This window comes from Oncorhynchus clarkii, chromosome 9, assembly GCF_045791955.1.
Source record: "Oncorhynchus clarkii lewisi isolate Uvic-CL-2024 chromosome 9, UVic_Ocla_1.0, whole genome shotgun sequence".
In the NCBI taxonomy this organism is placed as follows: Eukaryota; Metazoa; Chordata; class Actinopteri; order Salmoniformes; family Salmonidae; genus Oncorhynchus; species Oncorhynchus clarkii.
The window spans coordinates 7,769,564-7,796,593 of NC_092155.1; the positions used below are offsets into that span (position 1 = coordinate 7,769,564).

Consider the following 27,030-nt stretch of genomic DNA (forward strand, 5'->3'; position numbering starts at 1 on the left):
CATCCGAAAGACGGCACCCTACACAGGGCAGTGTCCCCAATCACTGTCCTGGGGCATTGGGATATTTTTTGTAGACCAGAGGAAAGAGTGCCTCCTACTGGCCCCCTCCAACACCACTTCCAGCAGCATCTGGTCTCCCATCCAGGAACCAACCAGAACCAACCCTGCCTGGTTTCAGAAGCAAGCTGTAGTGGGATGAAGGGTGGTATATAAAGGATACAAAAGGAAGAGAAGCTTAGGACTCTCCCCAGAGAGAGAGATATCCCGGGGTCATGTTCCAGACACCACTCGGGTCCAAGTGTGGATCTCTGAACTTCGGGGACTGTTGGACCCGTGAAGACCTCTAGCACAAACACGCCGGCGTCGCGTTGGTAATGGAGGAGTGGAACAGCGACCATGACCTGGTGACTCTACGTAGCCTTTATGTAGTGATGTGTAGTGCTTATAAACACCATACGAATGCTAATAAGGATTTAATAAACCATTCACAGGGTTCCATGAGAGTCTATCTAGAACACAGCCAGTCTCCACACTCTGAACATCTATGTAGTGGTTATGAACAACATATGAATGTTAATAACCTCTCCCTCCGCTACGGTAGGGTCCCGTGGGAGTCGATCCAGAACATGGCCAGTCTACACACCCTGAACCTGGATCATAATCTGATAGACCACATCGCAGAGGGATCCTTTGGAGAACTGTACAAGCTGGCTCGCCTGGACATGACCTCCAATAGGCTGAGGACCCTGCCACCTGATCCCCTGTTTGCAAGGTAAGATACAATTATTATACTGTATACCGTAAACGCCCAGCTAGCCTGTCCTAGAAGTTAGAGAGCTGTACAAGCTGGCTGGAGGTCAGGGGTCAGGGGTTAGAGAGCTGTACAAGCTGGCTGGAGGTCAGAGGTCAGAGGTTAGAGAGCTGTACAAGCTGGCTCGCCTGGATGTGAGGTCCAACAGGCTCTGCACCCTATGTTAGCTAGGTAGATACCGTAGCTCTAAGATGGAGGTCAGAGGTTAGAGAGCTGTACAAGCTGGCTCGCCCAGACATGACCTCCAACAGGCTCTGCACCATATGTTAGCTAGGTAGATACCGTAGCTCTAAGATGGAGGTCAGAGGTTAGAGAGCTGTACAAACTGGCTCGCCCAGACATGACCTCCAACAGGCTCTGCACCCTATGTTAGCTAGGTAGATACCGTAGCTCTAAGATGGAGGTCAGAGGTCAGAGGTTAGAGAGCTGTACAGGCTGGCTCGCCCAGACATGACCTCCAACAGGCTCTGCACCCTATGTTAGCTAGGTAGATACCGTAGCTCTAAGATGGAGGTCAGAGGTCAGAGGTTAGAGAGCTGTACAGGCTGGCTCGCCCAGACATGACCTCCGACAACCTGAGGACCCTACCGCCTGGATCCCCCGTCTGCCAGGTAGGTAACAGGAAGTTGTATGGTTCAAGTCCCAGGTTATTGAAAAACTGGCTCCTGGGTCAGAATATAAACTCCTGTTCTCACCAAATTCATTAATAAATTATCATTTTAATACATGCCATTAAGCAGACACTTTTTAATGCAAATCTCTTTCATCCAAAGTGACTTGATAAGTAAGTGCATTTATTCTTGCATTGGTGTCTCCATCGGGAATCAAACTCTGCAAGCGCAACACTCCACCAATGGAATGTCTATTCATTGTGTTCTCTCTCTCTCTGTCTCTCTGTCTCTCTCTCTCTCTCTCTCTCTCTCTCTCTCTCTCCTCTCCCAGGTCTCAGACGGGAGCCATCAGTCCCACTCCCTACAACAGCGTCATCAGCCTGAACTTCGGAGGGAACCCGCTACACTGTAACTGTGAGTTGCTATGGTTACGGCGGCTGGTCCGAGAGGACGACATGGAGACGTGCGCCACGCCCCCTCAGCTGGCCGGCAGGTAACCACGACAATAATTAATTATACAATAATTATATGAATGATCGCTCTTATACCACAACATTGCTGAAAAATAATAAAAGCATACTTGGATACAACGGTGGTGGGCAGGATACTCTGATTCAACGGTGGTAGGGTAGGATACTCTGATTCAACAGTGGTAGGGTAGGATACTCTGATTCAACAGTGGTAGGGTAGGATACTCTGATTCAACAGTGGTAGGTAGGATACTCTGATTCAACGGTGGTAGGTAGGATACTCTGATTCAACGGTTGTAGGGTAGGATATTCTGATTCAACGGTGGTGGGCAGGATACTCTGATTCAACAGTGGTAGGGTAGGATACTCTGATTCAACAGTGGTAGGGTAGGATACTCTGATTCAACGGTTGTAGGGTAGGATACTCTGATTCAACGGTTGTAGGGTAGGATACTCTGATTCAACGGTGGTAGGGTAGGATACTCTGATTCAACAGTGGTAGGGTAGGATACTCTGATTCAACGGTTGTAGGGTAGGATACTCTGATTCAACGGTTGTAGGGTAGGATACTCTGATTCAACGGTTGTAGGGTAGGATACTCTGATTCAACAGTGGTAGGGTAGGATACTCTGATTCAACATTGGTAGGGTAGGATACTCTGATTCAACGGTTGTAGGGTAGGATACTCTGATTCAACGGTTGTAGGGTAGGATACTCTGATTCAACGGTTGTAGGGTAGGATACTCTGATTCAACAGTGGTAGGGTAGGATACTCTGATTCAACATTGGTAGGGTAGGATACTCTGATTCAACAGTGGTAGGGTAGGATACTCTGATTCAACGGTGGTAGGGTAGGAAACTCTGATTCAACGGTGGTAGGTAGGATACTCTGATTCAACAGTGGTAGGGTAGGATACTCTGATTCAACAGTGGTAGGTAGGATATGGAGATATTGAGGCCAGTAAACCCTCCGGCTCCAGGATGCCTCTCTGCAGATTTCCCCACAGGCAACCATCCGGTCATCAGCCCACCTCTCTAACCTTGAGGTTAATGATGCCCGCTGATTTGAGATGAGAAACTGTCTTACAGTGTGATTAACATCTTGTGTTTCTTATGCTTGCTTCCATCGAAAAGATATTTGTTCAGCACTGACCTCGTACATTGTCTTGATTTTTCCTCTCTCTCTCCATCTCACCTGTCCAGGTATTTCTGGTCCATCCCTGAGGAGGAGTTCACCTGTGAACCGCCCCTCATCACCAGACACAGCCACAAGCTCTGGGTTCTGGAAGGTCAAAGGGCAACCCTGAAATGCAGAGCCATCGGCGACCCCGAACCCGTCATCCATTTTGTCTCACCCGGCGATCGGATTGTGGCGAATTCCAGCCGCGCGACATCGTACCGGAACGGAACGTTGGATCTCTTAGTTACGGTTGCTAGGGACGACGGAGCGTACACGTGCATAGCGATAAACGCAGCGGGGGAAGCTACCGCGACGGTGGATCTAAAGATCGTTCCGTTGCCGCACAGGAACGGGAATGTGACGGTTACCGGGAACACTGGGAATTCCAATGGGAATATTCCGGGTTCTTCGGACATCACCACCGGGAAAAGCGGGAATTCCGGAGTCAATGGTGTAAATGTGAGAGAAAGGGAGGAGAGGAAAGGAGAAGAGGGAGAGGGGGGTGAGGAGGTGGAGGAGGAGGAGGAGGACGGAGGGACTAGGATGGAGGAAGGAGAGAGGATTGTAGGGATACAAGGAGTCACTTCTACCTCAGCCCAGGTGAGATGGGACCTCGGCCGATCGGCCGGAGCTTACCTGGTGTGGATGTTTCAGATACAGTACAACTGCACAGCCGACGAGGCGCTGGTGTACAGGTGAGTCTATAATTATACCGGAGTTCGCCCCACACACACCTGACCTCTATACACCTAATTCATCTACCCCTCACCTGTACAGCTGAGGAGACGCTGGTGTACAGGTGAGTCTATAATTATACCAGAGTTCACCCCCCACACACCTGACCTCTATACAACCATACACCTGTCCTCACTAACCTCTATACAACCATACACCTGACATCACTAACCTCTGACCTCTATACAACCATACACCTAACATCACTAACCTCTGACCTCTATACAACCATACACCTGGCATCACTAACCTCTGACCTCTATATAACCATACACCTGACATCACTGACCTCTGACCTCTATACAACCATACACCTGACACACCTGACCTATGACCTCTATACTACACCTGACATTATGAGATGGTCGTATGTGGGATACAGGCACAGAGAGAAAAGAGGCCGGAGTGGAGAGAATAAGGAAGGAAGAGATTTTGACAGGGAGACCCTCAAGGGACCATGGGTAATGGAGTCTGAAGGATGGGTTTAAACTACAGAGTCAATACATATTATGTTACAACCTATCAGAGAGACAGATACACTTGGGAGATAGCGGTAGGGAGGAGAGCGAGAGAGACAGAGAGAGAGAGAGACAGAGAGAAAGAGAGAGATAGAGAGAGAGAGAGGTCAGGTGGGGAGAGAGATGAGAGATAGAGGAGGGAATAGGGAGAGAATGAACAATGAACAATTATAGACATAAGAGGAAGTAACTGCCATGTTCTCTCTTTCCTTTCTCTGTCTCTCTCTCTTTCACACTCTCTCTGTCTCTCTCTCTCTCGCTCGGTCTCTCTCTCTCTGCCTCTCTCTGTCTCTCTCTCTCTTACACTCTCTCTCGCTCCTATCCTCTGTTTCTCCTGCCCTGAACTGAACAAGTTCCACAGACATGTGACTAACAGAAATGGAATAGTGGGTCAAAATCAAAAGTAACAGTATCTGGTGTGGCCACCAGCTGCATTAAGTACCGCAGTGCATCTCCTCCTCATGGACTGCACCAGATTTGCAGGGTGGGGGGGGGGGGGGGGGGGGGCTTAGCCCTCACCTCCAATCCAACAGGTCCCAGACGTGCTCAATGGGATTGAGATCTGGGCTCTTCGCTGGCCATGGCAGAACACTGACATTCCTGTCTTGCAGGAAATCACGCACAGAACAAACAGTATGGTTGGTGGCATTGTCATGCTGGAGTGTCATGTCAGGATGAGCCTGCAGGAAGGGTACCACATGAGGAGGAGGATGTCTTCCCTGTAACGCACAGCGTTGAGATTGTCTGCAATGACAACAAGCTCAGTCCGATGATGCTGTGACACACCGCCCCAGACCATGACGGACCCTCCACCTCCAAATCGATCCCGCTCCAGAGTACAGGCCTCACATTTATCGTCGAAGAAATGAGCATTGTAATGCTCATTCCTTCGACGATAAATGTGAATCTGACCATCACCCCATGTGAGACAAAACCGTGACTCGTCAGTGAAGAGCACTTTTTGCCAGTCCTGTCTGGTCCAGCGACGGTTGCCCCCCCCCCCCCCTTTGTTGCTATTACAGCCTCCACTCTTCTGAGAAGACTTTCCACTAGATGTTGGAACATTGTTGTGGGGACTTGCTTCCATTCAGCCACAATAACTTTCGTGAGGTTGGGCACTGATGTTGGGAGATTAGGCCTGGTTCGCAATCAGCCTTCCAATTCATCCCAAAGATGTTTGATGGGGTTGAGGTCAGGGCTCTGTGCAGGCCAGTCAAGTTCTTCTCGACAAACCATTTCTGTAAGGACATCACATTTTGCACTGGGGGCATTGTCATGCTGAAGTAGGATAGGGCCTTCCCCAAACTGTTGCCACAAAGTTGGAAATACAGAATCGTCTAGAATGTCATTGTATGCTGTAGCGTTAAGATCTCCCTTTACATGGAACTAAGGGACGTAGCCCGAACCATGAAAAACAGCCCCAGGCCGTTATTCTTCCTCCACCAAACTTTACAGTGGGCACAATGCATTCGGGCAGGTAGCATTGTCTCGGCTCCGCTAAACCCAGATTTGTCCACATACTTTTGTTTATATAGTGTATAAGTAGAACATATATGTGACTCGTTTCTGGAAACTATGTCGCACGTCACTACTTCACATGAGAGGCATTTACATTTATAATCTGTGTAGTAATATATAGCCAACTACATATTACAGGTTTCTAATTTTGTTTAACTAGCCAGGGAGCCAGCTAGCTAACGTTAGCTGGCTGGCTCCCTAGCTAACGTTAGCTGGCTGGCTCTCTAGCTAACGTTAGCTGGCTGGCTCTCTAGCTAACGTTAGCTGGCTGGCTCCCTAGGCAACGGTAGCTAGCTGGCTCCCTAGGTAACGGTAGCTGGCTGGCTCCCTAGATAACGTTAGCTGGATGGCTCCCTAGCTAAAGTTAGCTGGCTGGCTCCCTAGCTAACGTTAGCTGGCTGGCTCTATAGCTAACGTTAGCTGGCTGGCTCCCTAGATAACGTTAACTGGCTGGCTCCCTAGATAACTTTAGCTGGCTGGCTCTCTAGCTAACGTTAGCTGGCTGGCTCTCTAGCTAACGGTAGCTGTCTGGCTCTCTAGCTAACGTTAGCTGGCTGGCTCCCTAGCTAACTTTAGCTGGCTGGCTCTCTAGCTAACGGTAGCTGGCTGGCTGGCTCCCTAGCTAACGTTAGCTGGCTGGCTCCCTAGGTAACGTTAGCTGGCTGGCTCTCTAGCTAACGTTAGCTGGCTGGCTCTCTAGCTAACGGTAGCTGGCTGGCTCCCTAGCTAACTTTAGCTGGCTGGCTCTCTAGCTAACGGTAGCTGGCTGGCTCACTAGCTAACTTTAGCTGGCTGGCTCTCTAGCTAACGGTAGCTGGCTGGCTCCCTAGCTAACTTTAGCTGGCTGGCTCTCTAGCTAACGGTAGCTGGCTGGCTCACTAGCTAACTTTAGCTGGCTGGCTCTCTAGCTAACGGTAGCTGGCTGGCTCTCTAGCTAACTTTAGCTGGCTGGCTCTCTAGCTAACGGTAGCTGGCTGGCTCTCTAGCTAACTTTAGCTGGCTGGCTCCCTAGCTAACGTTAGCTGGCTGGCTCTCTAGCTAACTTTAGCTGGCTGGCTCTCTAGCTAACGGTAGCTGGCTGGCTCTCTAGCTAACTTTAGCTGGCTGGCTCTCTAGCTAACGGTAGCTGGCTGGCTCCCTAGCTAACGTTAGCTGGCTGGCTCCCTAGATAACTTTAGCTGGCTGGCTCCCTAGCTAACGTTAGCTGGCTGGCTCCCTAGATAACTTTAGCTGGCTGGCTCTCTAGCTAACGTTAGCTGGCTGGCTCTCTAGCTAACGGTAGCTGGCTGGCTCTCTAGCTAACTTTAGCTGGCTGGCTCCCTAGCTACCAATAGGTGCCCTGCTTTGCGAGGTAACTGGTCTTTGTGGTTGAATCTGTGTTTGATTGAGGGATCTTATAGATAATTATATGTGTGGGATACAGAGATGAGGTAGTCATTTAATAAAAAGCACGTTAAACACTATTATTGAACACACAGTGAGTCCATGCTTGTTAAGCACATTTTTTTTACTCCTGAACGTAGTATTTAGGGGCGTTTCCATAACAACGGGGTCGAATACTTTATTGACTCAAGACATTTTTAGCTTTTCAATGTTTAAGTAATTTGTAGATTTTTTTGGGGGAAAAGCATAATTCCACTTTGACATTATGGGGTACTCTCTGAAGATACTGCATACATAATATATACACACTGGTATGTAGTATACTTATATGACGGGTATTCATTGGCTTATATGTTACTCATTCTATAATATATCACTTCTCAATTCAATGGAAAATGGATGATTGGCATTTTTTTTGAAAAGGCAGCTGTGTGTCTTACAAACGGCTCTGGTATTGACTCCAGGCTTTCACTATGGATGCATCCCTATGGCAACCTATCCCCTATGGGTCCTGGTCGACAGGAATACCGTAGTGTGCCATTTAGAGCTCAGCCTTTCACTGGGCCAGGTTGATTCGGAGCTCCGCCTTTCACTGGGTCAGGTTGATTTGGAACTCAGCCTTTCACTGGGTCAGGTTGATTTGGAACTCAGACTTTCACTGGGTCAGGTTGATTTGAAAATCAGCCTTTCACTGGGTCAGGTTGATTTGAAAATCAGCCTTTCACTGGGTCAGGTTGATTTGGAACTCAGCCTTTCACTGGGTCAGGTTGATTTGGAACTCAGCCTTTCACTGGGCCAGGTTGATTTGGAACTCAGCCTTTCACTGGGGCAGGTTGATGTGGAACTCAACCTTTCACTGGGCCAGGTTGATTTGGAACTCAGCCTTTCCCTGGGCCAGATTGATTTGGAACTCAGCCTTTCACTGGTCCAGGTTGATATGGAACTCAATCTTTCACTGGGCCAGGTTGATTTGGAACTCAGCCTTTCCCTGGGCCAGGTTGATTTGGAACTTAGCCTTTCACTGGGGCAGGTTGATGTGGAACTCAACCTTTCACTGGGCCAGGTTGATTTGGAACTCAGCCTTTCCCTGGGCCAGATTGATTTGGAACTCAGCCTTTCACTGGGCCAGGTTGATGTGGAACTCAGTATTTCACTGGGCCAGGTTTATGTGGAACTCAGCCTTTCACTGGGCCAGGTTGATGTGGAACTCATCCTTTCACTGGGGCAGATTGATGTTTATTGTGATGAATCTTGTCCTGGAGGCAGAACTAGGCGATTTCCGCTAGATGGGCCTTCTGCAAAGTCACAATTGTCTACTTCGTAAATAAATGTATGAAAATAAATATTTGTTTTTTGGTCTTAATTTAAGGCTAGGGTTAGCCATTAGGGTTATCAGTGTTGTTAAGGTTAGGTTTAAATTCAGATTTGATGACTCTGTAGCTCTGCGTCAAGGGCAAGATTCATCAAAATAAATGTCAATCTACTTCACTGGGACCTTGAGGTTCATCAAATCCTACTTCAGTCGCAGTACAAAATGACCCCCCCTCTCCTCCCTCTGTTTCTTCATCCCTCTTAACCTCTTCCGACGTAATCATCCCTCTTTTCTCATTCCCATTTCGTTTTACAATTGGATTTTTCTTTTTACAGCTTGATCACTCTATACAGTATCATTATATTCATCACAACTCTCTGCGTCTCCATCTCTCTCTTTTTCAATGTCATCCCTCTTTTTCTCCCTCTCCGTCTCCCTCGCTCTCTATTTGTTAATGTCACGAGTCTCATACTTAATTTTCAATCTCTCTCTACCTTGTTTGTCCTCTTTACCTCTCTCTCTCTCTCTCTCTCCCTCCATTTATCTGAGGCAGAGTTAGTTGTGAGTAGTTGAATATTATGAGTTAGTGTTCCAGGTCACTTATTTCTCTCTCTCTCTTTCTCTTGCTCTCTCTCCCTCTCTCTCTCTCTTTCTCTCTCTATCCCTCTCTCCCGCTCTCTCTCGCTCTCTCTATCCCTCTCTCTCTACCTCTCCAATCACTCTTGAATAATTTGGTACACACCTACTGGAGAGCTCTTCGTTCACAGCCTCTTAAGCGTTAGCCTCTCCCATCTCTTTAAGGATTCACATGTGAGGTCATGTACTAAACAACCAAAGATTTCCAGACTAAAAGCTGGTTTATACTACGTCTATGGACATAGACAGTTGTCGCAGTGACATCAGGAACATTCTGTTGTCGTCTGACATCAGAAAATGACAGTCTGAATGACATAATGAACATTCTGTTGTCGTCTGACATCAGAATATGACAGTGTGAATGACATCATGAACATTCTGTTGTTGTCTGACATCAGAATATGACAGTCTGAATGACATCATGAACATTCTGTTGTCGTCCGACATCAAAAAATGACAGTCTGAATGACATCATGAACATTCTGTTGTCGTCCGACATCAGAATATGACAGGCTGAATGACATCATGAACATTCTGTTGTCTGGTGATAACCAATAAACTCATCTGTTTATAAATGTATTCAGTTTAAGTCAATCTAGCAAACCAGTCAACTAACAGTAACTTTCTAAACAATGTTTTGGATCTTTTTTTTTAGCTTGTTAGCTAGCTGATGTTAAGTTAGCTGGTTGACCAGTTCCAATAACAACCATATCATATAGTCGACAACATCTTCACTTTAGCTCATTTGTCTTCATTATTACAGGAAAATAAACTCACAACAAGATCATTATTTACAAGTTAATAGCTAAATACAGAAAATGGCTTATGGTTGTGAGTGTGAGGAAATAAAAGCAGGGCTTTTAGGGATTTCACCATGAGACCAACGGTGACATTAAAATAGTAACAGGGTTTAATGGCTGCGATAGGAAAAAACTGAGGATGGAGTATCTATCAACATTGTAGTTACTCCACAATACTAACCTAATTGACAGAGTGGAAGGAACATATTCCAAAACGTTCATCCTGTTAGCAACAAGACACTAAAGTAATACTGCAAAAAATACTGCAAAAGATGTGGCAAATCCAATACAACATATTACTGAGTACCACTCTACATATCTTCAAGCATAGTGGTGGCTGCATCATGTTATGGGTATGCTTGTCATCGTTAAGGACTGTAGGGTTTTTCAGAATAATGGAGCTAAGCACAAGCAAAATCCTATCGGCGGAGGAGACGCTGTCGATACGGCATGGATTCAGGTGTGTTCCTGAGAATGGAGTTAAAGTAGAGGAGGTTCAGCTTGCAGTCGGTGAACAGGTAGGAACTGAACTTATACATTCTGCTTCTAGAATGAACAAAGCTGTGGTTGTGTTCTTGAAAAGAGCAAATTTGGTTGGTAGGCTAATTGCTAGAGGAATATTTGAAAGGGGAGTGTTGGTGTCAATTTCACCTCTCTCTACCCCTTCGACAACAGTGGTAGTTGCAAATTTGCCTCCGTTTATTACGGAGGATCAAATCAGGAAAGAGCTGAGTTGTTTTGGTAAGTTTGCTAGTGTACTGTGTATTGTCAGCAGGCTTTCAGGCAGATGCCGTTAAGCACGTTGTTTCGTTCCGGAGGCAAGTCTTTATTTTTCTGAACAACAATGAGCAACAGCTAAATGTGCATTTTAAAAGCGAGCCATTGGTAGGGGATCTGTGCAGGGTTTGCCAGCACAGATAGTCTACGGTGTTTTGAGTGTGGGGATTTGGGGCATAAGAGCTTTGCGTGCCCACATAAAGCCCGTAGACAAGGTGAGGGTACAAGCACCAGTGAGGGAAATTGAGGTCAAAGTGCAGGGGATAAGGAGATGCTAGAGAAGGTACTGTAGATGAGGCTGGGTCTAGTCATGCCAGGGATGGTGGTGTAGATGAGGCTGGGCCTAATCATGCTAGAGATGGTGGTGTAGATGAGGCTGGGTCTAGTCATGCCAGGGATGGTGGTGTAGATGAGGCTGGGCCTAGTCATGGATGGTACTGAAGATGAGGCTGGGCCTAGTCATGGATGGTGGTGTAGATGAGGCTGGGCCTAGTCATGGATGGTGGTGTAGATGAGGCTGGGTCTAATCATGGATGGTACTGTAGATGAGGCTGGGCCTAGTCATGGATGTTACTGTAGATGAGGCTGGGCCTAGTCATGGATGGTACTGTAGATGAGGTTGGGCCTAGTCATGGAAGGTGGTGTAGATGAGGCTGGGCCTAGTCATGCCAGGGATGGTGGTGTAGATGAGGCTGGGCCTAGTCATGCCAGGGATGATGGTGTAGATGAGTCTGGGCCTAGTCATGCCAGGGATGGTGGTGTAGATGAGGCTGGGCCTAACCATGCTAGAGATGGTGGTGTAGATGAGGCTGGGTCTAGTCATGCCAGGGATGGTGGTGTAGATGAGGCTGGGCCTAGTCATGGATGGTACTGAAGATGAGGCTGGGCCTAGTCATGGATGGTGGTGTAGATGAGGCTGGGCCTAGTCATGGATGGTGGTGTAGATGAGGCTGGGTCTAATCATGGATGGTACTGTAGATGAGGCTGGGCCTAGTCATGGATGTTACTGTAGATGAGGCTGGGCCTAGTCATGGATGGTACTGTAGATGAGGTTGGGCCTAGTCATGGAAGGTGGTGTAGATGAGGCTGGGCCTAGTCATGCCAGGGATGGTGGTGTAGATGAGGCTGGGCCTAGTCATGCCAGGGATGATGGTGTAGATGAGTCTGGGCCTAGTCATGCCAGGGAAGGTGGTGTAGATGAGGCTGGGCCTAGTCATGCCAGGGAAGGTGGTGTAGATGAGGCTGGGCCTAGTCATGCCAGGGAAGGTGGTGTAGATGAGGCTAGGCCTAGTCATGCCAGGGATGGTGGTGTAGATGAGGCTGGGCCTAGTCATGGAAGGGAAGGTGGTGTAGATGAGGCTGGGCCTAGTCAGGCTAGAGATGGTGGTGTAGATGAGGATGGGCCTAGAAAGGCTAGAGATGGTGGTGTAGATAAGGCTGGGCCTAGTCAGGCTAGGGAAGGTGGTGGAGATAAAGCTGGGCCTAGTCATGCTAGAGTTGGTGGTGTAGATGAGGCTGGGCCTAGTCAGGCTAGAGATGGTGGTGTAGATGGGGCTGGGCCTAGTCAGGCTAGAGATGGTGGTGTAGATGAGGCTGGGCCTAGTCAGGCTAGAGATGGTGGTGTAGATGAGGCTGGGCCTAGTCATGCCAGAGAAGGTGGTGTAGATAAGGCTGGGTCTAGTCATGTTATAGATGGTAGTGTAGATGAGGCTGGGCCTAGTCATGCTAGAGATGGTGGTGTAGATGAGGCTGGGCCTAGTCATGCTATGGATGGTAGTGTAGATGAGGCTGGGCCTAGTCATGCTATGGATGGTGGTGTAGATGAGGCTGGGTCTAGTCATGCTATGGATGTTGGTGTAGATGAGGCTGGGTCTAGTCATGCTAGAGATGGTGGTGTAGATGAGGCTGGGCCTAGTCATGCTAGTGATGGTGGTGTAGATGAGAATGGGCCTAGTCAGGCTAGAGATGGTGGTGTAGATGAGGCTGGGCCTAGTCATGCTTGAGATGGTAGTGTAGATGAGGTTGGGCCTAGTCATGCCAGGGAAGGTGGTGTAGATAAGGCTGGGCCTAGTCATGCTAGAGATGGTGGTGTAGATGAGGCTGGGTCTAGTCCTGCTAGAGATGGTGGTATAGATGAGGCTGGGCCTAGTCAGGTTATAGATGAGACTGGGTCTAGTCATGTTATAGATGGTGGTGTAGATGAGGCTGGGTCTAGTCAGGTTATAGATGGTGGTGTAGATGAGGCTGGGTCTAGTCAGGTTATAGATGGTGGTGTAGATGAGGCTGGGTCTAGTCAGGTTATAGATGGTGGTGTAGATGAGGCTGGGTCTAGTCAGGTTATAGATGTATAGACGAGGCTGGGCCTAGTTAGGTCAAAGATCATGGTGTAGATGAGGCTGGGTCTAGTCAGGTTATAGATGGTGGTGTAGATGATGCTGGGTCTTGTCACGTTATAGATGGTTGTGTAGATGAGGCTGGGTCTAGTCAGGCTAGAGATGGTGGTGTAGATGAGGCTGGGCCTAGTCAGGCTAGAGTTGGTGGTGTAGATAAGGCTGGGCCTAGTCATGGAAGGGAAGGTGGTGTAGATGAGGCTGGGCTTGGACATGGAAGGGAAGGTGGTGTAGATGAGGCTGGGCCTAGTCATGGAAGGGAAGGTGGTTTAGATGAGGCTGGGCCTAGTCAGGCTAGAGATGGTGATTTAGATGAGGCTGGGCCTAGTCAGGTTATAGATGGTGGTGTAGATGAGGCTGGGTCTAGTCAGGTTATAGATGGTGGTGTAGATGAGGCTGGGTCTAGTCAGGTTATAGATGTATAGACGAGGCTGGGCCTAGTCAGGTCAAAGATCATGGTGTAGATGAGGCTGGGTCTAGTCAGGTTATAGATGGTGGTGTAGATGATGCTGGGTCTAGTCAGGCTAGAGATGGTGGTGTAGATGAGGCTGGGCCTAGTCAGGCTAGAGTTGGTGGTGTAGATAAGGCTGGGCCTAGTCATGGAAGGGAAGGTGGTGTAGATGAGGCTGGGCCTAGACATGGAAGGGAAGGTGGTGTAGATGAGGCTGGGCCTAGTCATGGAAGGGAAGGTGGTTTAGATGAGGCTGGGCCTAGTCAGGCTAGAGATGGTGATTTAGATGAGGCTGGGCCTAGTCAGGCTAGAGATGGTGGTGTAGATTAGGCTGGGCCTAGTCAGGCTAGAGTTGGTCGTGTAGATAAGGCTGGGCCTAGTCATGGAAGGGAAGGTGGTGTAGATGAGGCTGGGCCTAGACATGGAAGGGAAGGTGGTGTAGATGAGGCTGGGCCTAGTCATGGAAGGGAAGGTGGTTTAGATGAGGCTGGGCCTAGTCAGGCTAGAGATGGTGGTGTAGATGAGGCTGGGCCTAGTCAGGCTAGAGATGGTGGTGTTGATGAAGCTGGGCCTAGAAAGGCTTGAGATGGTGGTGTAGATAAGGCTGGGCCTAGTCAGGCTAGGGAAGGTGGTGCAGATAAGGCTGGGCCTAGTCATGCCAGGGAAGGTGGTGTAGATAAGGCTGGGTCTAGTCATGTTATAGATGGTAGTGTAGATGAGGCTGGGTCTAGTCATGCTATGGATGGTGGTGTAGATAAAGGCTGGGTCTAGTCAGGTTATAGATGGTGGTGTAGATGAGCTGGGCCTAGTCAGGCTAGAGATGGTGGCGTAGATGAGGCTGGGCCTAGTCAGGCTAGAGATGGTGGTGTAGATGAGACTGGGCCTAGTCAGGGTAGAGATGGTGGTGTAGATGAGGCTGGGAATAGTCAGGCTAGAGATGGTGGTGTAGATAAGGCTGGGCCTAGTCAGGCTAGAGATGGTACAGTAGATGAGGCTGGGCCTAGTCATGCCAGCGAAGGTGCAGTAGATGAAGCAGGGTCTAGTCAGGCAAGAGATGGTGGGGTATCGGAGGCTGGGTCTAGTCAGGCTAGAGATGGTGGTGTAGATAAGGCTGGGATAAGTCATGGATGGTACTGTAGATGAGGCTGTGTAGATGAGGCTGGGTCTAGTCATGCCAGGGATGGTGGTGTAGATGAGGCTGGGCCTAGTCATGCCAGGGATGAGGGTGTAGATGAGGCTGCACCTAGTCATGCCAGGGAAGGTTTTGTAGATGAGGCTGGGCCTAGTCATGCCAGGGATGGTGGTGTAGATGAGGCTGGGCCTAGTCATGGAAGGGAAGGTGGTGTAGATGAGGCTGGGCCTAGTCATGGAAGGGAAGGTGGTATAGATGAGGCTGGGCCTAGTCAGGCTAGAAATGGTGGTGTAGATGAGGCTGGGCCTAGAAAGGCTAGAGATGGTGGTGTAGATAAGGCTGGGACTAGTCAGGCTAGGGAAGGTGGTGGAGATAAGGCTGGGCCTAGTCAGGCTAGAGATGGTGGTTTAGATGAGTCTGGGCCTAGTCAGGCTAGAGATGGTGGTGTAGATGAGGCTGGGCCTAGTCAGGCTAGAGATGGTGGTGTAGATGAGGCTGGGCCTAGTCAGGCTAGAGATGGTGGTGTAGATGAGGCTGGGCATAGTCATGCCAGGGAAGGTGATGTAGATAAGGCTGGGTCTAGTCAGGGTATAGATGGTGAGTAGATGAGGATGGGCCTAGTCATGCTAGAGATAGTGGTGTAGATGAGGCTTGGCCTAGTCATGCTAGAGATGGTGGTGTAGATGAGGCTGGGCCTAGTCATGCTATGGATGGTGGAGTAAATGAGGCTGGGCCTAGTCATGCCAGGGAAGGTGGTGTAGATAAGGCTGGGCCTAGTCATGCCAGGGATGATGGTGTAGATGAGTCTGGGCCTAGTCATGCCAGGGATGGTGGTGTAGATGAGGCTGGGCCTAACCATGCTAGAGATGGTGGTGTAGATGAGGCTGGGTCTAGTCATGCCAGGGATGGTGGTGTAGATGAGGCTGGGCCTAGTCATGGATGGTACTGAAGATGAGGCTGGGCCTAGTCATGGATGGTGGTGTAGATGAGGCTGGGCCTAGTCATGGATGGTGGTGTAGATGAGGCTGGGTCTAATCATGGATGGTACTGTAGATGAGGCTGGGCCTAGTCATGGATGTTACTGTAGATGAGGCTGGGCCTAGTCATGGATGGTACTGTAGATGAGGTTGGGCCTAGTCATGGAAGGTGGTGTAGATGAGGCTGGGCCTAGTCATGCCAGGGATGGTGGTGTAGATGAGGCTGGGCCTAGTCATGCCAGGGATGATGGTGTAGATGAGTCTGGGCCTAGTCATGCCAGGGAAGGTGGTGTAGATGAGGCTGGGCCTAGTCATGCCAGGGAAGGTGGTGTAGATGAGGCTGGGCCTAGTCATGCCAGGGAAGGTGGTGTAGATGAGGCTAGGCCTAGTCATGCCAGGGATGGTGGTGTAGATGAGGCTGGGCCTAGTCATGGAAGGGAAGGTGGTGTAGATGAGGCTGTTCCTAGTCAGGCTAGAGATGGTGGTGTAGATGAGGATGGGCCTAGAAAGGCTAGAGATGGTGGTGTAGATAAGGCTGGGCCTAGTCAGGCTAGGGAAGGTGGTGGAGATAAAGCTGGGCCTAGTCATGCTAGAGTTGGTGGTGTAGATGAGGCTGGGCCTAGTCAGGCTAGAGATGGGGGTGTAGATGGGGCTGGGCCTAGTCAGGCTAGAGATGGTGGTGTAGATGAGGCTGGGCCTAGTCAGGCTAGAGATGGTGGTGTAGATGAGGCTGGGCCTAGTCATGCCAGAGAAGGTGGTGTAGATAAGGCTGGGTCTAGTCATGTTATAGATGGTAGTGTAGATGAGGCTGGGCCTAGTCATGCTAGAGATGGTGGTGTAGATGAGGCTGGGCCTAGTCATGCTATGGATGGTGGTGTAGATAAAGGCTGGGTCTAGTCAGGTTATAGATGGTGGTGTAGATGAGCTGGGCCTAGTCAGGCTAGAGATGGTGGCGTAGATGAGGCTGGGCCTAGTCAGGCTAGAGATGGTGGTGTAGATGAGACTGGGCCTAGTCAGGGTAGAGATGGTGGTGTAGATGAGGCTGGGAATAGTCAGGCTAGAGATGGTGGTGTAGATAAGGCTGGGCCTAGTCAGGCTAGAGATGGTACAGTAGATGAGGCTGGGCCTAGTCATGCCAGCGAAGGTGCAGTAGATGAAGCAGGGTCTAGTCAGGCAAGAGATGGTGGGGTATCGGAGGCTGGGTCTAGTCAGGCTAGAGATGGTGGTGTAGATAAGGCTGGGATAAGTCATGGATGGTACTGTAGATGAGGCTGGGCCTAGTCATGCCAGGGATGGTGGTGTAGATGAGGCTGCACCTAGTCATGCCAGGGAAGGTTTTGTAGATGAGGCTGGGCCTAGTCATGCCAGGGATGGTGGTGTAGATGAGGCTGGGCCTAGTCATGGAAGGGAAGGTGGTGTAGATGAGGCTGGGCCTAGTCATGGAAGGGAAGGTGGTATAGATGAGGCTGGGCCTAGTCAGGCTAGAAATGGTGGTGTAGATGAGGCTGGGCCTAGAAAGGCTAGAGATGGTGGTGTAGATAAGGCTGGGACTAGTCAGGCTAGGGAAGGTGGTGGAGATAAGGCTGGGCCTAGTCAGGCTAGAGATGGTGGTTTAGATGAGGCTGGGCCTAGTCAGGCTAGAGATGGTGGTGTAGATGAGGCTGGGCCTAGTCAGGCTAGAGATGGTGGTGTAGATGAGGCTGGGCCTAGTCAGGCTAGAGATGGTGGTGTAGATGAGGCTGGGCATAGTCATGCCAGGGAAGGTGGTGTAGATAAGGCTGGGTCTAGTCAGGGTATAGATGGTGAGTAGATGAGGATGGGCCTAGTCATGCTAGAGATAGTGGTGTAGATGAGGCTTGGCCTAGTCATGCTAGAGATGGTGGTGTAGATGAGGCTGGGCCTAGTCATGCTATGGATGGTGGAGTAAATGAGGCTGGGCCTAGTCATGCCAGGGAAGGTGGTGTAGATAAGGCTGGGCCTAGTCAGGCTAGAGATGGTGGTGTAGATGAGGCTGGGCCTAGTCATGCTAGAGATGGTAGTGTAGATGAGGTTGGGCCTAGTCATGCCAGGGAAGGTGGTGTAGATAAGGCTGGGCCTAGTCATGCTAGAGCTGGTAGTGTAGTTGAGGCTGGGCCCAGTCATGCTAGAGATGGTGGTGTAGATGAGGCTGGGCCTAGTCATGCCAGGGAAGGTGGTGTAGATAAGGCTGGGCCTAGTCAGGCTAGAGATGGTGGTGTAGATGAGGCTGGGCCTAGTCATGCTAGAGATGGTGGTGTAGATGAGGTTGGGCCTAGTCATGCTAGAGATGGTAGTGTAGATGAGGCTGGGCCTTGTCAGGTTATAGATGGTGGTGTAGTGGAGGCTGGGCCTAGTCAGGCTAGAGATGGTGGTGTAGTGGAGGCTGGGTCTAGTCAGGCTAGAGATGGTGGGGTAGCGGAGGCTGGGTCTAGTCAGGCAAGAGATGGTGGGGTAGATGAGGCTGGGCCTAGTCAGGCTAGAGATGGTGGTGTAGTGGAGTCTGGGTCTAGTCAGGCTAGAGATGGTGGGGTAGCGGAGGCTGGGTCTAGTCAGGCTAGAGATGGTGGTGTAGATGAGGCTGGGCCTAGTCAGGCTAGAGATGGTGGTGTAGATAAGGCTGGGCCTAGTCAGGCTATAGATTGTGAGTAGATGAGGCTGGGCCTAGTCAGGCTAGAGATGGTACTGTAGATGAGGCTGGGCCTAGTCATGCCAGGGAAGGTGGTGTAGATGAAGCTGGGTCTAGTCAGGCAAGAGATGGTGGGGTATCGGAGGCTGGGTCTAGTTATGCTAGAGATGGTGGGGTAGCGGAGGCTGGGTCTAGTCAGGCTAGAGATGGTGGGGTAGATGAGGCTGGGCCTAGTCAGGCTAGAGATGGTGGTGTAGTGGAGGCTGGGTCTAGTCAGGCTAGAGATGGTGGGGTAGCGGAGGCTGGGCCTAGTCAGGCTAGAGATGGTGGTGTAGATGAGGCTGGGTCTAGTCAGGCTAGAGATGGTGGGGTAGATGAGGCTGGGCCTAGTCAGGCTAGAGAGGGTGGGGTAGATGAGGCTGGATCTAGTCAGGCTAGAGATGGTGGGGTAGATGAGGCTGGGCCTAGTCAGGCTAGAGATGGTGGTGTAGTGGAGACTGGGTCTAGTCAGGCTAGAGATGGTGGGGTAGCGGAGGCTGGGTCTAGTTATGCTATGAGTGTAGATGAGGCTGGGCCGAGTCATCCTATGGAGGGTGGTGTAGATGAGGCTGGGCCGAGTCATCCTATGGAGGGTTGTGTAGATGATGCTGGGTCTAGTCAGGTTATTCTAGTGAATGAGGAGAGTATAGTGGGGAAGTGTAAGAGACTAGGGGGGAGGAGGAGGGTGGTGTAGATGATACTGGGTCTAGTCAGGTTATTCTAGTGGATGAGGAGAGTATAGTGGGGAAGTGTAAGAGACTGGGGAGAGGAGGAGGAGGGTGGTGTAGATGAGGCTGGGTCTAGTCAGGTTGTGCTAGTGGATGAGGAGAGTATAGTGGGGAAGTGTAAGAGACTGGGGGGAGGAGGAGGAGGGTGGTGTAGATGAGGCTGGGTCTAGTCAGGTTGTGCTAGTGGATGAGGAGAGTATAGTGGGGAAGTGTAAGAGACTGGGGGAGGGGGGGGGGAGGGTGTCAAGCAGAAAAGGAAAAAAGGGTGTGGTCAAAGGCACCATGGAAACGTTGCCTGTTGCTGTGGGTGAGGTCCTGACCAGAGAGGAAGGGCAGGTAGTCAGGCTGGGAGATAAAGATGAGGAGGAAAGTGAGTCTGAGGAAGAGGAGTTATTTATCTTCAATGGGCCCGGAGCTGACAGCCAGTCAAGGAGAGGGGTCTAAGTACACATTGAGAGAACTGACAAGGTTCCTGAATGAGACCAAGGGGAAAGAAGTTCATCTTGATGCTTTTTTTTCCGATCCGAGAACGTTTGTAAGATCAGTACAACATGCTATGAAAAATGAGGGACTTGGTGTCCTCTCACCCAGGAAACGGTTTAGGTTGAGGAAGTGGGTCTCAACAGGAAACGGTTTAGGTTGAGGAAGTGAGTCACAACAGTGCGTAAAGGTTTACCTTCAGACACTGTTTAGATGTATATTTCCTTTCTGACACTGGGGCTTTTTTGAGCTTTTCTATTGGTCTCTTTCTCTGCTGGCTTTTCTCCCACTTCTTATGGAGACTCTTCAGGTAGGCTCACGTAATATAAATGGCACCAGAGATGTGGGAAAGAGGAGTGTGTTGGGTTAATATGTAAAACAAAAAAAAGTACAGGTTGTTGTTTCTGCAGGAGATGCATAGTGATGTGGTGAATGAAGTCATCTGCTCTGGTGGAAAGGGGCAAGTGTGTTGAGCCATGGGACAAATGTTAGCGCAGGAGAGACAGTCCTTTTGCACCGGGGCTGTCTGGAAAACCTCCTCAAAGGAGGTGTGTAAAGGTAGGCTGCTTGTTGTTAAAGCAGAAATTAACAACATGGGTTTTGTCTTTATAAATGTGTATGCGCCGAACACAGGGAGAGAAAGAGGGGTTCTATTTGGGAGTCTTAGACAGGAACTCTCACAGGTAGCGCCTGAGGAGACGCTGGTGGTCTGGATTGGACTGGAACTGTACAATGGATTTTTACAAAAGACAGAAATGGTGAAGTAGGAGTGTTAAGGGACATCATTAATCAGTTTGACCTAGTGGATGTTTGGAGAACTAAAGATCCCAACACAAGACAGTATACATGGGGAAGGTTTTTGGGGCTAGGGTGAGTGCAGCCCGACCCCATCGGTTTTACATGTCTAGGAATCGGATCAATAGGCTGTTGGGCTCTACCATTCTCCCGGTGGGGTTTTCGGATCACCACATAACCATGGCTCGGCTGTCTGTTTCACCAGGGCCCCGGCAGGCATCCTATTGGAAGTTTAATATAAAGCTCTTACAAGATGCCCTTTTTTGCTCAGGTTTCCAGATCTTTTGGGAAAGGTGGGGGCAGCGAAGAGAGGAGTATGAGTCTCTGAGTCAATGGTTGGATGTGGGGAAAGTTCAAATTCGGCTTTTCTGTCAACAGTACACAGCTCTCTCATCCTCAGAGGCTAGGAGAGTATTGGGGGAATTAGAGCGTTGTATTAGTGAGATAGAGGTAGAGATGGTGGGGCAAGGCAATGTAGGCCTCCAAGCTAATTTAGCTGAATTACGTAGGGACCTGGGCAGTTTTTTCCAGGTTAAAGCATTAAAGCAAAGGGAGCACTTGTAAGAGCTCGGTTCTCCATGCTCAAGGAGATGGATGCTCCCAGCTCCTTCTTATTTGGTTTGGAAAGACAGAGCAGTGAAGGTTATACATTGTCTATGGCTGTCTGATGGGCGGGTGACCTCTGTGGTGGGGGAGATGCGGGAGAGGACTGTGGAGTTTTTTACTGAATTGTATAGGGCAGAAGTGTGTGATCCCATGTGTGTGTCTTGTTTGCAGAACTCCCTAAACTCTCTCGAGCACAGAGGAATGAAATGGACATTCCTCTGTTGTCCCATGAACTGGCAGAGGCCGTAACCCAGATGTCCCCCAGTCGTGCACCGGGGGTCGATGGACTCCCAGTGGAGTCTTATAAAAAATTCTGGGGAATAATTGGACAGGACTTATTTTGCGTCTTGCGTGAATGCGTCGGGGTAGGAGACATGCCGATGAGCTGCCGTCGGGCGGCTCTGACTCTCCTGCCCAAAAAAGAGGACTTGTGTGAACTTAAGAACTGGAGGCCTGTGGCATTACTCTGTGAGGACTACAAGATATTTGCCAAAGTCTTCTCTAACAGACTGAAGTCCCATTTGGACTCGATAGTACATAAGGACCAACCATATTGTGTACCGGGACGCTTGTACTTGTTCTCAATCAGGGACATGTTGGACTTGTCGAGAGGTTCTAATGTGAACTTTGGACTGGTCTCTTTACAACAAGAGAAGGCTTTTGATAGAGTGGACCATGAGTATCTGTTTAATGTGATGTCTGTGTTTGAGTTTTTTGACCTGTGTGAAGCTGTTGTATGCTGGGGCGTCATGTATGGTCAAGGTGGGAGGGGGGCCCAGTAGGCCAGTCTGGGTGAGACGGGGCATTAGACAAGGATGCCCTCTATCTGGGCAGTTATATACACTAGTCATTGAGCCTCTTCTAGGACTGCTACGCAGGAGACTGCAGGGGGTGGGCTGGACAGGCATGGGTGTGGTGACAGGAATAACAGTGTCAGCAGATAACGTTTCTGTGATGGTCAAGATATGCAGGCACTGGAGACCAGTCTGAAGGTGTACGAGGGAGGTTCATCAGCTGAGGTAAACTGGGGCAAGAGCAAAGCTCTGTTATGTGGGGCATGGGGGGATAGGGCTCCTCCTCTGCTTCCAGGGGGTTTGTAGTGGGGTTGTGAAGGGATTAACATTTTTGGGCTGTACCTGGGCTCCGAGAAGTGGGTCAGGAAGAACTGGGAGGGGCTGTTACAGGCAGTGGTGTCAAGACTGGCCAGGTGGAAGTGGCTCCTGTCCCAAGTGTCACATAGAGGGAGGGTGCTGATAATTAACAACCTGGTGTCATCTTCCCTGTGGCATAAACTGGCTGTCCTCAATCCCCCCGTCGGTCTGACCTGCAACGTAAGCTGGTGGACTTCTTCTGGTCGGGCCATCACTGGCTGAAGGCGGCAGTGTTGTACATGACCGTTCACAAAGGAGGACAGGGCCTGGTGGAACTGGAGAGCAGGATGGCTGCTTTCAGGCTAAAGGCGGTGCAGAGACTGCTATACCATGCTGATGTTGGCTGGAGGGAGCCAGCATGCGCGTAACTGAGGAGAGCTGGTGGATTAGGGTTGGACCGGCAGCTGTTCCTCATGAAGCTGGAGAGGCTGAGTACAGCAGTTCTCTCCGATTTTTACTCTGCAGTGCTGAGGGCCTGGCAGCTGCAAAGACCCACACGAGAAGGGGGTGGAGCCTGGGCTGTGGCTGTGGGAGGAGCCTATCTTCCACAACCCAGACATCCCTTTGAGATCGGTTCAGTAGGCTACCCTGCAGAGGCAACTGATGTGGTTACAAGAGCTGGGTGACCTGAGACTGCTGGGAGAGTAGGGGTGGAAAACCCTGGAAGTCTTGGCACAACAAACAGGAATAACGTCTCTTAGGCTGCTGGAGAGATTCCTGGAGGAGGTCCAGGAGGCCCTGTCTGAGCCAGTAAGGGGGGTGTTTGAGCGGCCAAAGGGAGAGGGGCCACCAATGTTTCCGCCACTGTAGGTGACGACAGAGACTGGAGACTGGGGGTCTGGAGGATTTAGATTTTAACACTCTGAGCCTGGGGGAGTTTGGGGGGGTGGGAGGTAAAGCCCTCTACAACCTCTGTGTTATGGTTAGGAACATAAGGAGCCTAACAGGAGTGAGGGCACATCAGTGGCAGGGGGTATGTGGGGCAGAGAGTATGGTGGGTTTTAGATGGAGGGGGCTCTACAAACCCCCAGTTCCAAAGAGGTCTGGGGACCTCCAGTGGAGGGTTCTACATGGAGCCTTGGCCACTAACAGCTGGTTGGTACGGGTTGAACCGGGAGTCGGACAGGGGTGTCCTTTCTGTGTCATGAGTGAAACTGTGCATCGTGTGTTTTCTGTGTGTGCCAGGTTAATGCCGTTAATGTCTCTGTTGGAATGTCTGTGTGAGAGGTCGGGGATGGTTTTTACTGTTGGGATGTTTATAATGGGATACAGGTATTCAAATAAGGAGAAGGCCAAATGTGTGTTGTTGAATTTTCTGTTTGCTCAGGCAAAGTTGTCTATTTGGCTGACCAGGAGGAGCAGGGTCAAAGGTTGGGGGGGTAACAGACCCTTTACTATTGTTTAATGGGATGGTCTCTGCGCGCCTTAGGGGGGAATTTGAGTTCTATAAAATGATAAAACGTGTGGAGATGTTTCAGGAGATATGATGTGTTGGGGGGCGTCTGCATAGCTGGGGAAGACGTTTCAGGAGATATGGTGTGTTGGGGGGCTGTCTATATAGCTGGGGAAGATGTTTCAGGAGATATGGTGTGTTGGGAGGCTGTCTGTATAGCTGGGGAGGATGTTTCAGGAGATATGGTGTGTTGGGGGGGGGGCGTCTGTATAGCTGGGGAGGATGTTTCAGGAGATATGGTGTGTTGGGGGGGGCTGTCTGTATAGCTGGTTGAAGATGTTTCAGGAGATATGGTGTGTTGGGAGGCTGTCTGTATAGCTGGGGAAGATGTTTCAGGAGATATGGTGTGTTGGGGGGGCTGTCTGTATAGCTGGGGAAGCTGTTTCAGGTGATATGGTGTGTTGGGGGAGCTGTCTGTATAGCTGGGGAAGATGTTTCAGGAGATATGGTGTGTTGGGGGGCTGTCTGTATAGCTGGGGAAGCTGTTTCAGGAGATATGGTGTGTTGGGGGGCTGTCTGTATAGCTGGGGAAGATGTTTCAGGAGATATAATGTGTTTGGAGGCTGTCTGTATAGCTGGGGAAGATGTTTCAGGAGATATGGTGTGTTGGGGGGGCTGTCTGTATAGCTGGGGAAGATGTTTCAGGTGATATGGTGTGTTGGGGGGGCTGTCTGTATAGCTGGGGAAGATGTTTCAGGAGACATAGTGTGTTGGGGGGGCTGTCTGTATAGCTGGGGAAGATGTTTCAGGAGATATGGTGTGTTGGGGGGGGCTGTCTGTATAGCTGGGGAAGATGTTTCAGGAGATATGGTGTGTTTAGGGGGGCCGTCTGTATAGCTGGGGAAGATGTTTCAGGTGATATGGTGTGTTGGGGGGGCTGTCTGTATAGCTGGGGAAGATGTTTCAGGAGACATAGTGTGTTGGGGGGGCTGTCTGTATAGCTGGGGAAGATGTTTCAGGAGATATGGTGTGTTGGGGGGGGCTGTCTGTATAGCTGGGGAAGATGTTTCAGGAGATATGGTGTGTTGGGAGGCTGTCTGTATAGCTGGGGAAGATGTTTCAGGAGATATGGTGTGATGGGGGGGCTGTCTGTATAGCTGGGGAAGATGTTTCAGGTGATATGGTGTGTTGGGGGGGGGGGGCTGTCTGTATAGCTGGGGAAGATGTTTCAGGTGATATGGTATGTTGGGGGGCTGTCTGTATAGCTGGGGAAGATGTTTCAGGAGATATGGTGTGTTGGGGGGGGGCTGTCTGTATAGCTGGGGAAGACGTTTCAGGAGATATGGTGTGTTGGGGGGGGCTGTCTGTATAGCTGGGAAGATGTTTCAGGAGATATGGTGTGTTGGGTGGCTGTCTGTATAGCTGGGGAAGATGTTTCAGGAGATATGGTGTGTTGGGTGGCTGTCTGTATAGCTGGGAAGATGTTTCAGGAGATATGGTGTGTTTAGGGGGGCCGTCTGTATAGCTGGGGAAGATGTTTCAGGAGATATGGTCTGTTGGGGGGGGGGGGGGCGTCTGTATAGCTGGGGAAGATGTTTCAGGAGATATGGTGTGATATACGGTTGTAGGAGTGGGTATTGTTTTGGGTATTGTGATGTTGGTTTGTATCATGTGGTAGATAGAAAGGTGAGTATGGTACATGTATGCAGTACAGGATATATTTGGGTTTTCTAAAGGGTGGGAGTGGTGAGTTTTAAATTAAATGAGAAAGTTTCAGTAAAGAAAGACAACAAGTCAAAAAGTATCTTTCTCTGTCTCTCCCTGCCTCTGTCTCTCTGTCTGTCTCTCTCCCTCCCTGTGTCTCTCCCTGTTTCTCACTCTGTCTTTCTCTCTCACTGTCTCTATCTCTGTCTCTCTCTCTCTCCTTGTGTCTCTCTCTCTCCTGTCTCTCTCTCTCTCATGTCTCTCTTTCTCTCCTATCTCTCTCTCTCTCCTGTCTCTCTCTCTCTCTCTCTCTCCTGTCTCTCTCTCCCTATCTCTCTCTCCTGTCTCTCTCTCTCCTGTCTTTCTCTCCTGTCTCTCTCTCTCTCCTGTCTCTGTCTCTCTCCTGTCTCTCTCTCTCTCCTGTCTCTCTATCTCTCTCCCTGTCTCTCTCTCTCTCCCCGTCTTTCTCTCTCTCTCCTGTCTCTCTCTCTATCTCTCCTGTCTCTGTCTCTCTCCTGTCTCTCTCTCTCTCCCTGTCTCTCTCTCTCTCCCTGTCTCTCTCTCTCCCTGTCTCTCTCTCTCCCCGTCTCTCTCTCTCCCTGTCTCTCTCTCTCTCCTGTCTCTCTCTCTCTCCTGTCTTTCTCTATCATCTCTATTGCTGCATGCACCATTTCTTCTCCAATTTGGAGGCACACAATTTATAATCACACGTCTGTCTGTCTGCAGCTGTAATGAGGAGTTTATTTTCATAATTCCACTCAGCTCTTCTATTTAACAGAGTCATTTTCTCTCTCTCTCCCTCTCAATCTCTCTCCCTCTCCCTCTCCCTCTCCCTCTCCCTCTCTCTCTCTCTCTCTCTCTCTCTCCCTCTCTCTCTCTCTCTCTCTCTCTCTCTCTCCCTCTCAATTTCTCTCAATCTCTCCCTCTCTCTCTCTCTCTCTCTCTCTCTTGCTCTCTCCCTCTCCCCTCATTTATTGCTCATCTCTGTTGCGGCATATCCTTTCCTCTCCATTTCAGAGGCACCCAAAGAATAATCATGTTAAAATAAATAATTGTCAAAGATAAGGTATAGACAGTTTTCTTTCTTTAACTTCATTCCTCTTTCTCTCTCTTCCAGGATCCTCCCGTCTACCAGTAACAGTTTCATGTTGAAGAACCTGGTTTCTGGAGCGGACTACAACCTGTGTGTCCTGGCCATCTTTGATGACATCGTCACCTCACTGGCCGCAACCAAGGTGCTCTCTCTCTCTCTCTCTCTCTCTCTCCCTCCTTGTCTCTCTCTCTCTCCCTATCTCTCTCTTTCTCTCTCCCTATTTCTCTCTCCCTATTTCTCTCTCTCTCTCTCTCTCTTTCCTCAATGCTTTAAAAACAGTGATTTTGCGGGTTTGGTTAATAATACATTATCTTATCTCTCTAAAATGATCTACAGTCATTCAACCTTTTTTTTCCTCTAAATTTCTCTCTTTTTTCTCTCTTTTTTCAAGGTTCTTGGCTGCGCCCAGTTCAGCACTAAAGAACTCTACCCAGAATGCAAATCTCTGCAGGCCCACTTCCTGGGTGGAACCCTGACAATCCTGGTCGGAGGCATTATAGTGGTAACACTGCTGGTGTTCACCGTGGCGCTGATGGTGCGTCACCGTGTATGCAGTAACCACGGTGACCAATGTCACCACGGGGATGATGGTGACGAGCCGGCATGTTGCCAGGGCGGGTCATTAGGGAGTCCGGTGAAAGGGGCGGCGGCCGGAGGAGGAGTCTTCAGCCAATCGAATGGCAATGGGGATGTGAT

At 49.8% G+C, this 27,030-nt stretch overlaps 2 protein-coding genes across 2 annotated transcripts in view; one reads left to right on the forward strand and one right to left on the reverse strand.

Annotated features, from left to right (window-relative positions):
• LOC139415808 (pyruvate carboxylase, mitochondrial-like) overlaps nucleotides 1–27,030 on the reverse strand; it is a 403,045-nt gene that overhangs the window by 144,463 nt on the left and 231,552 nt on the right. The window lies entirely within an intron of this gene.
• Nucleotides 1–27,030, forward strand: part of LOC139415809 (leucine-rich repeat and fibronectin type-III domain-containing protein 4-like) — a 31,736-nt gene that overhangs the window by 3,753 nt on the left and 953 nt on the right. Inside the window, exons 2-6 of the mRNA XM_071163916.1 lie at nucleotides 602–772; nucleotides 1,754–1,915; nucleotides 3,096–3,767; nucleotides 26,359–26,476; nucleotides 26,726–27,030. The exon at nucleotides 26,726–27,030 is cut by the window's right edge and continues 953 nt beyond it. Coding sequence (XP_071020017.1) covers nucleotides 602–772; nucleotides 1,754–1,915; nucleotides 3,096–3,767; nucleotides 26,359–26,476; nucleotides 26,726–27,030 — 1,428 coding nt within the window. The remainder of the gene's footprint in view (nucleotides 1–601; nucleotides 773–1,753; nucleotides 1,916–3,095; nucleotides 3,768–26,358; nucleotides 26,477–26,725) is intronic.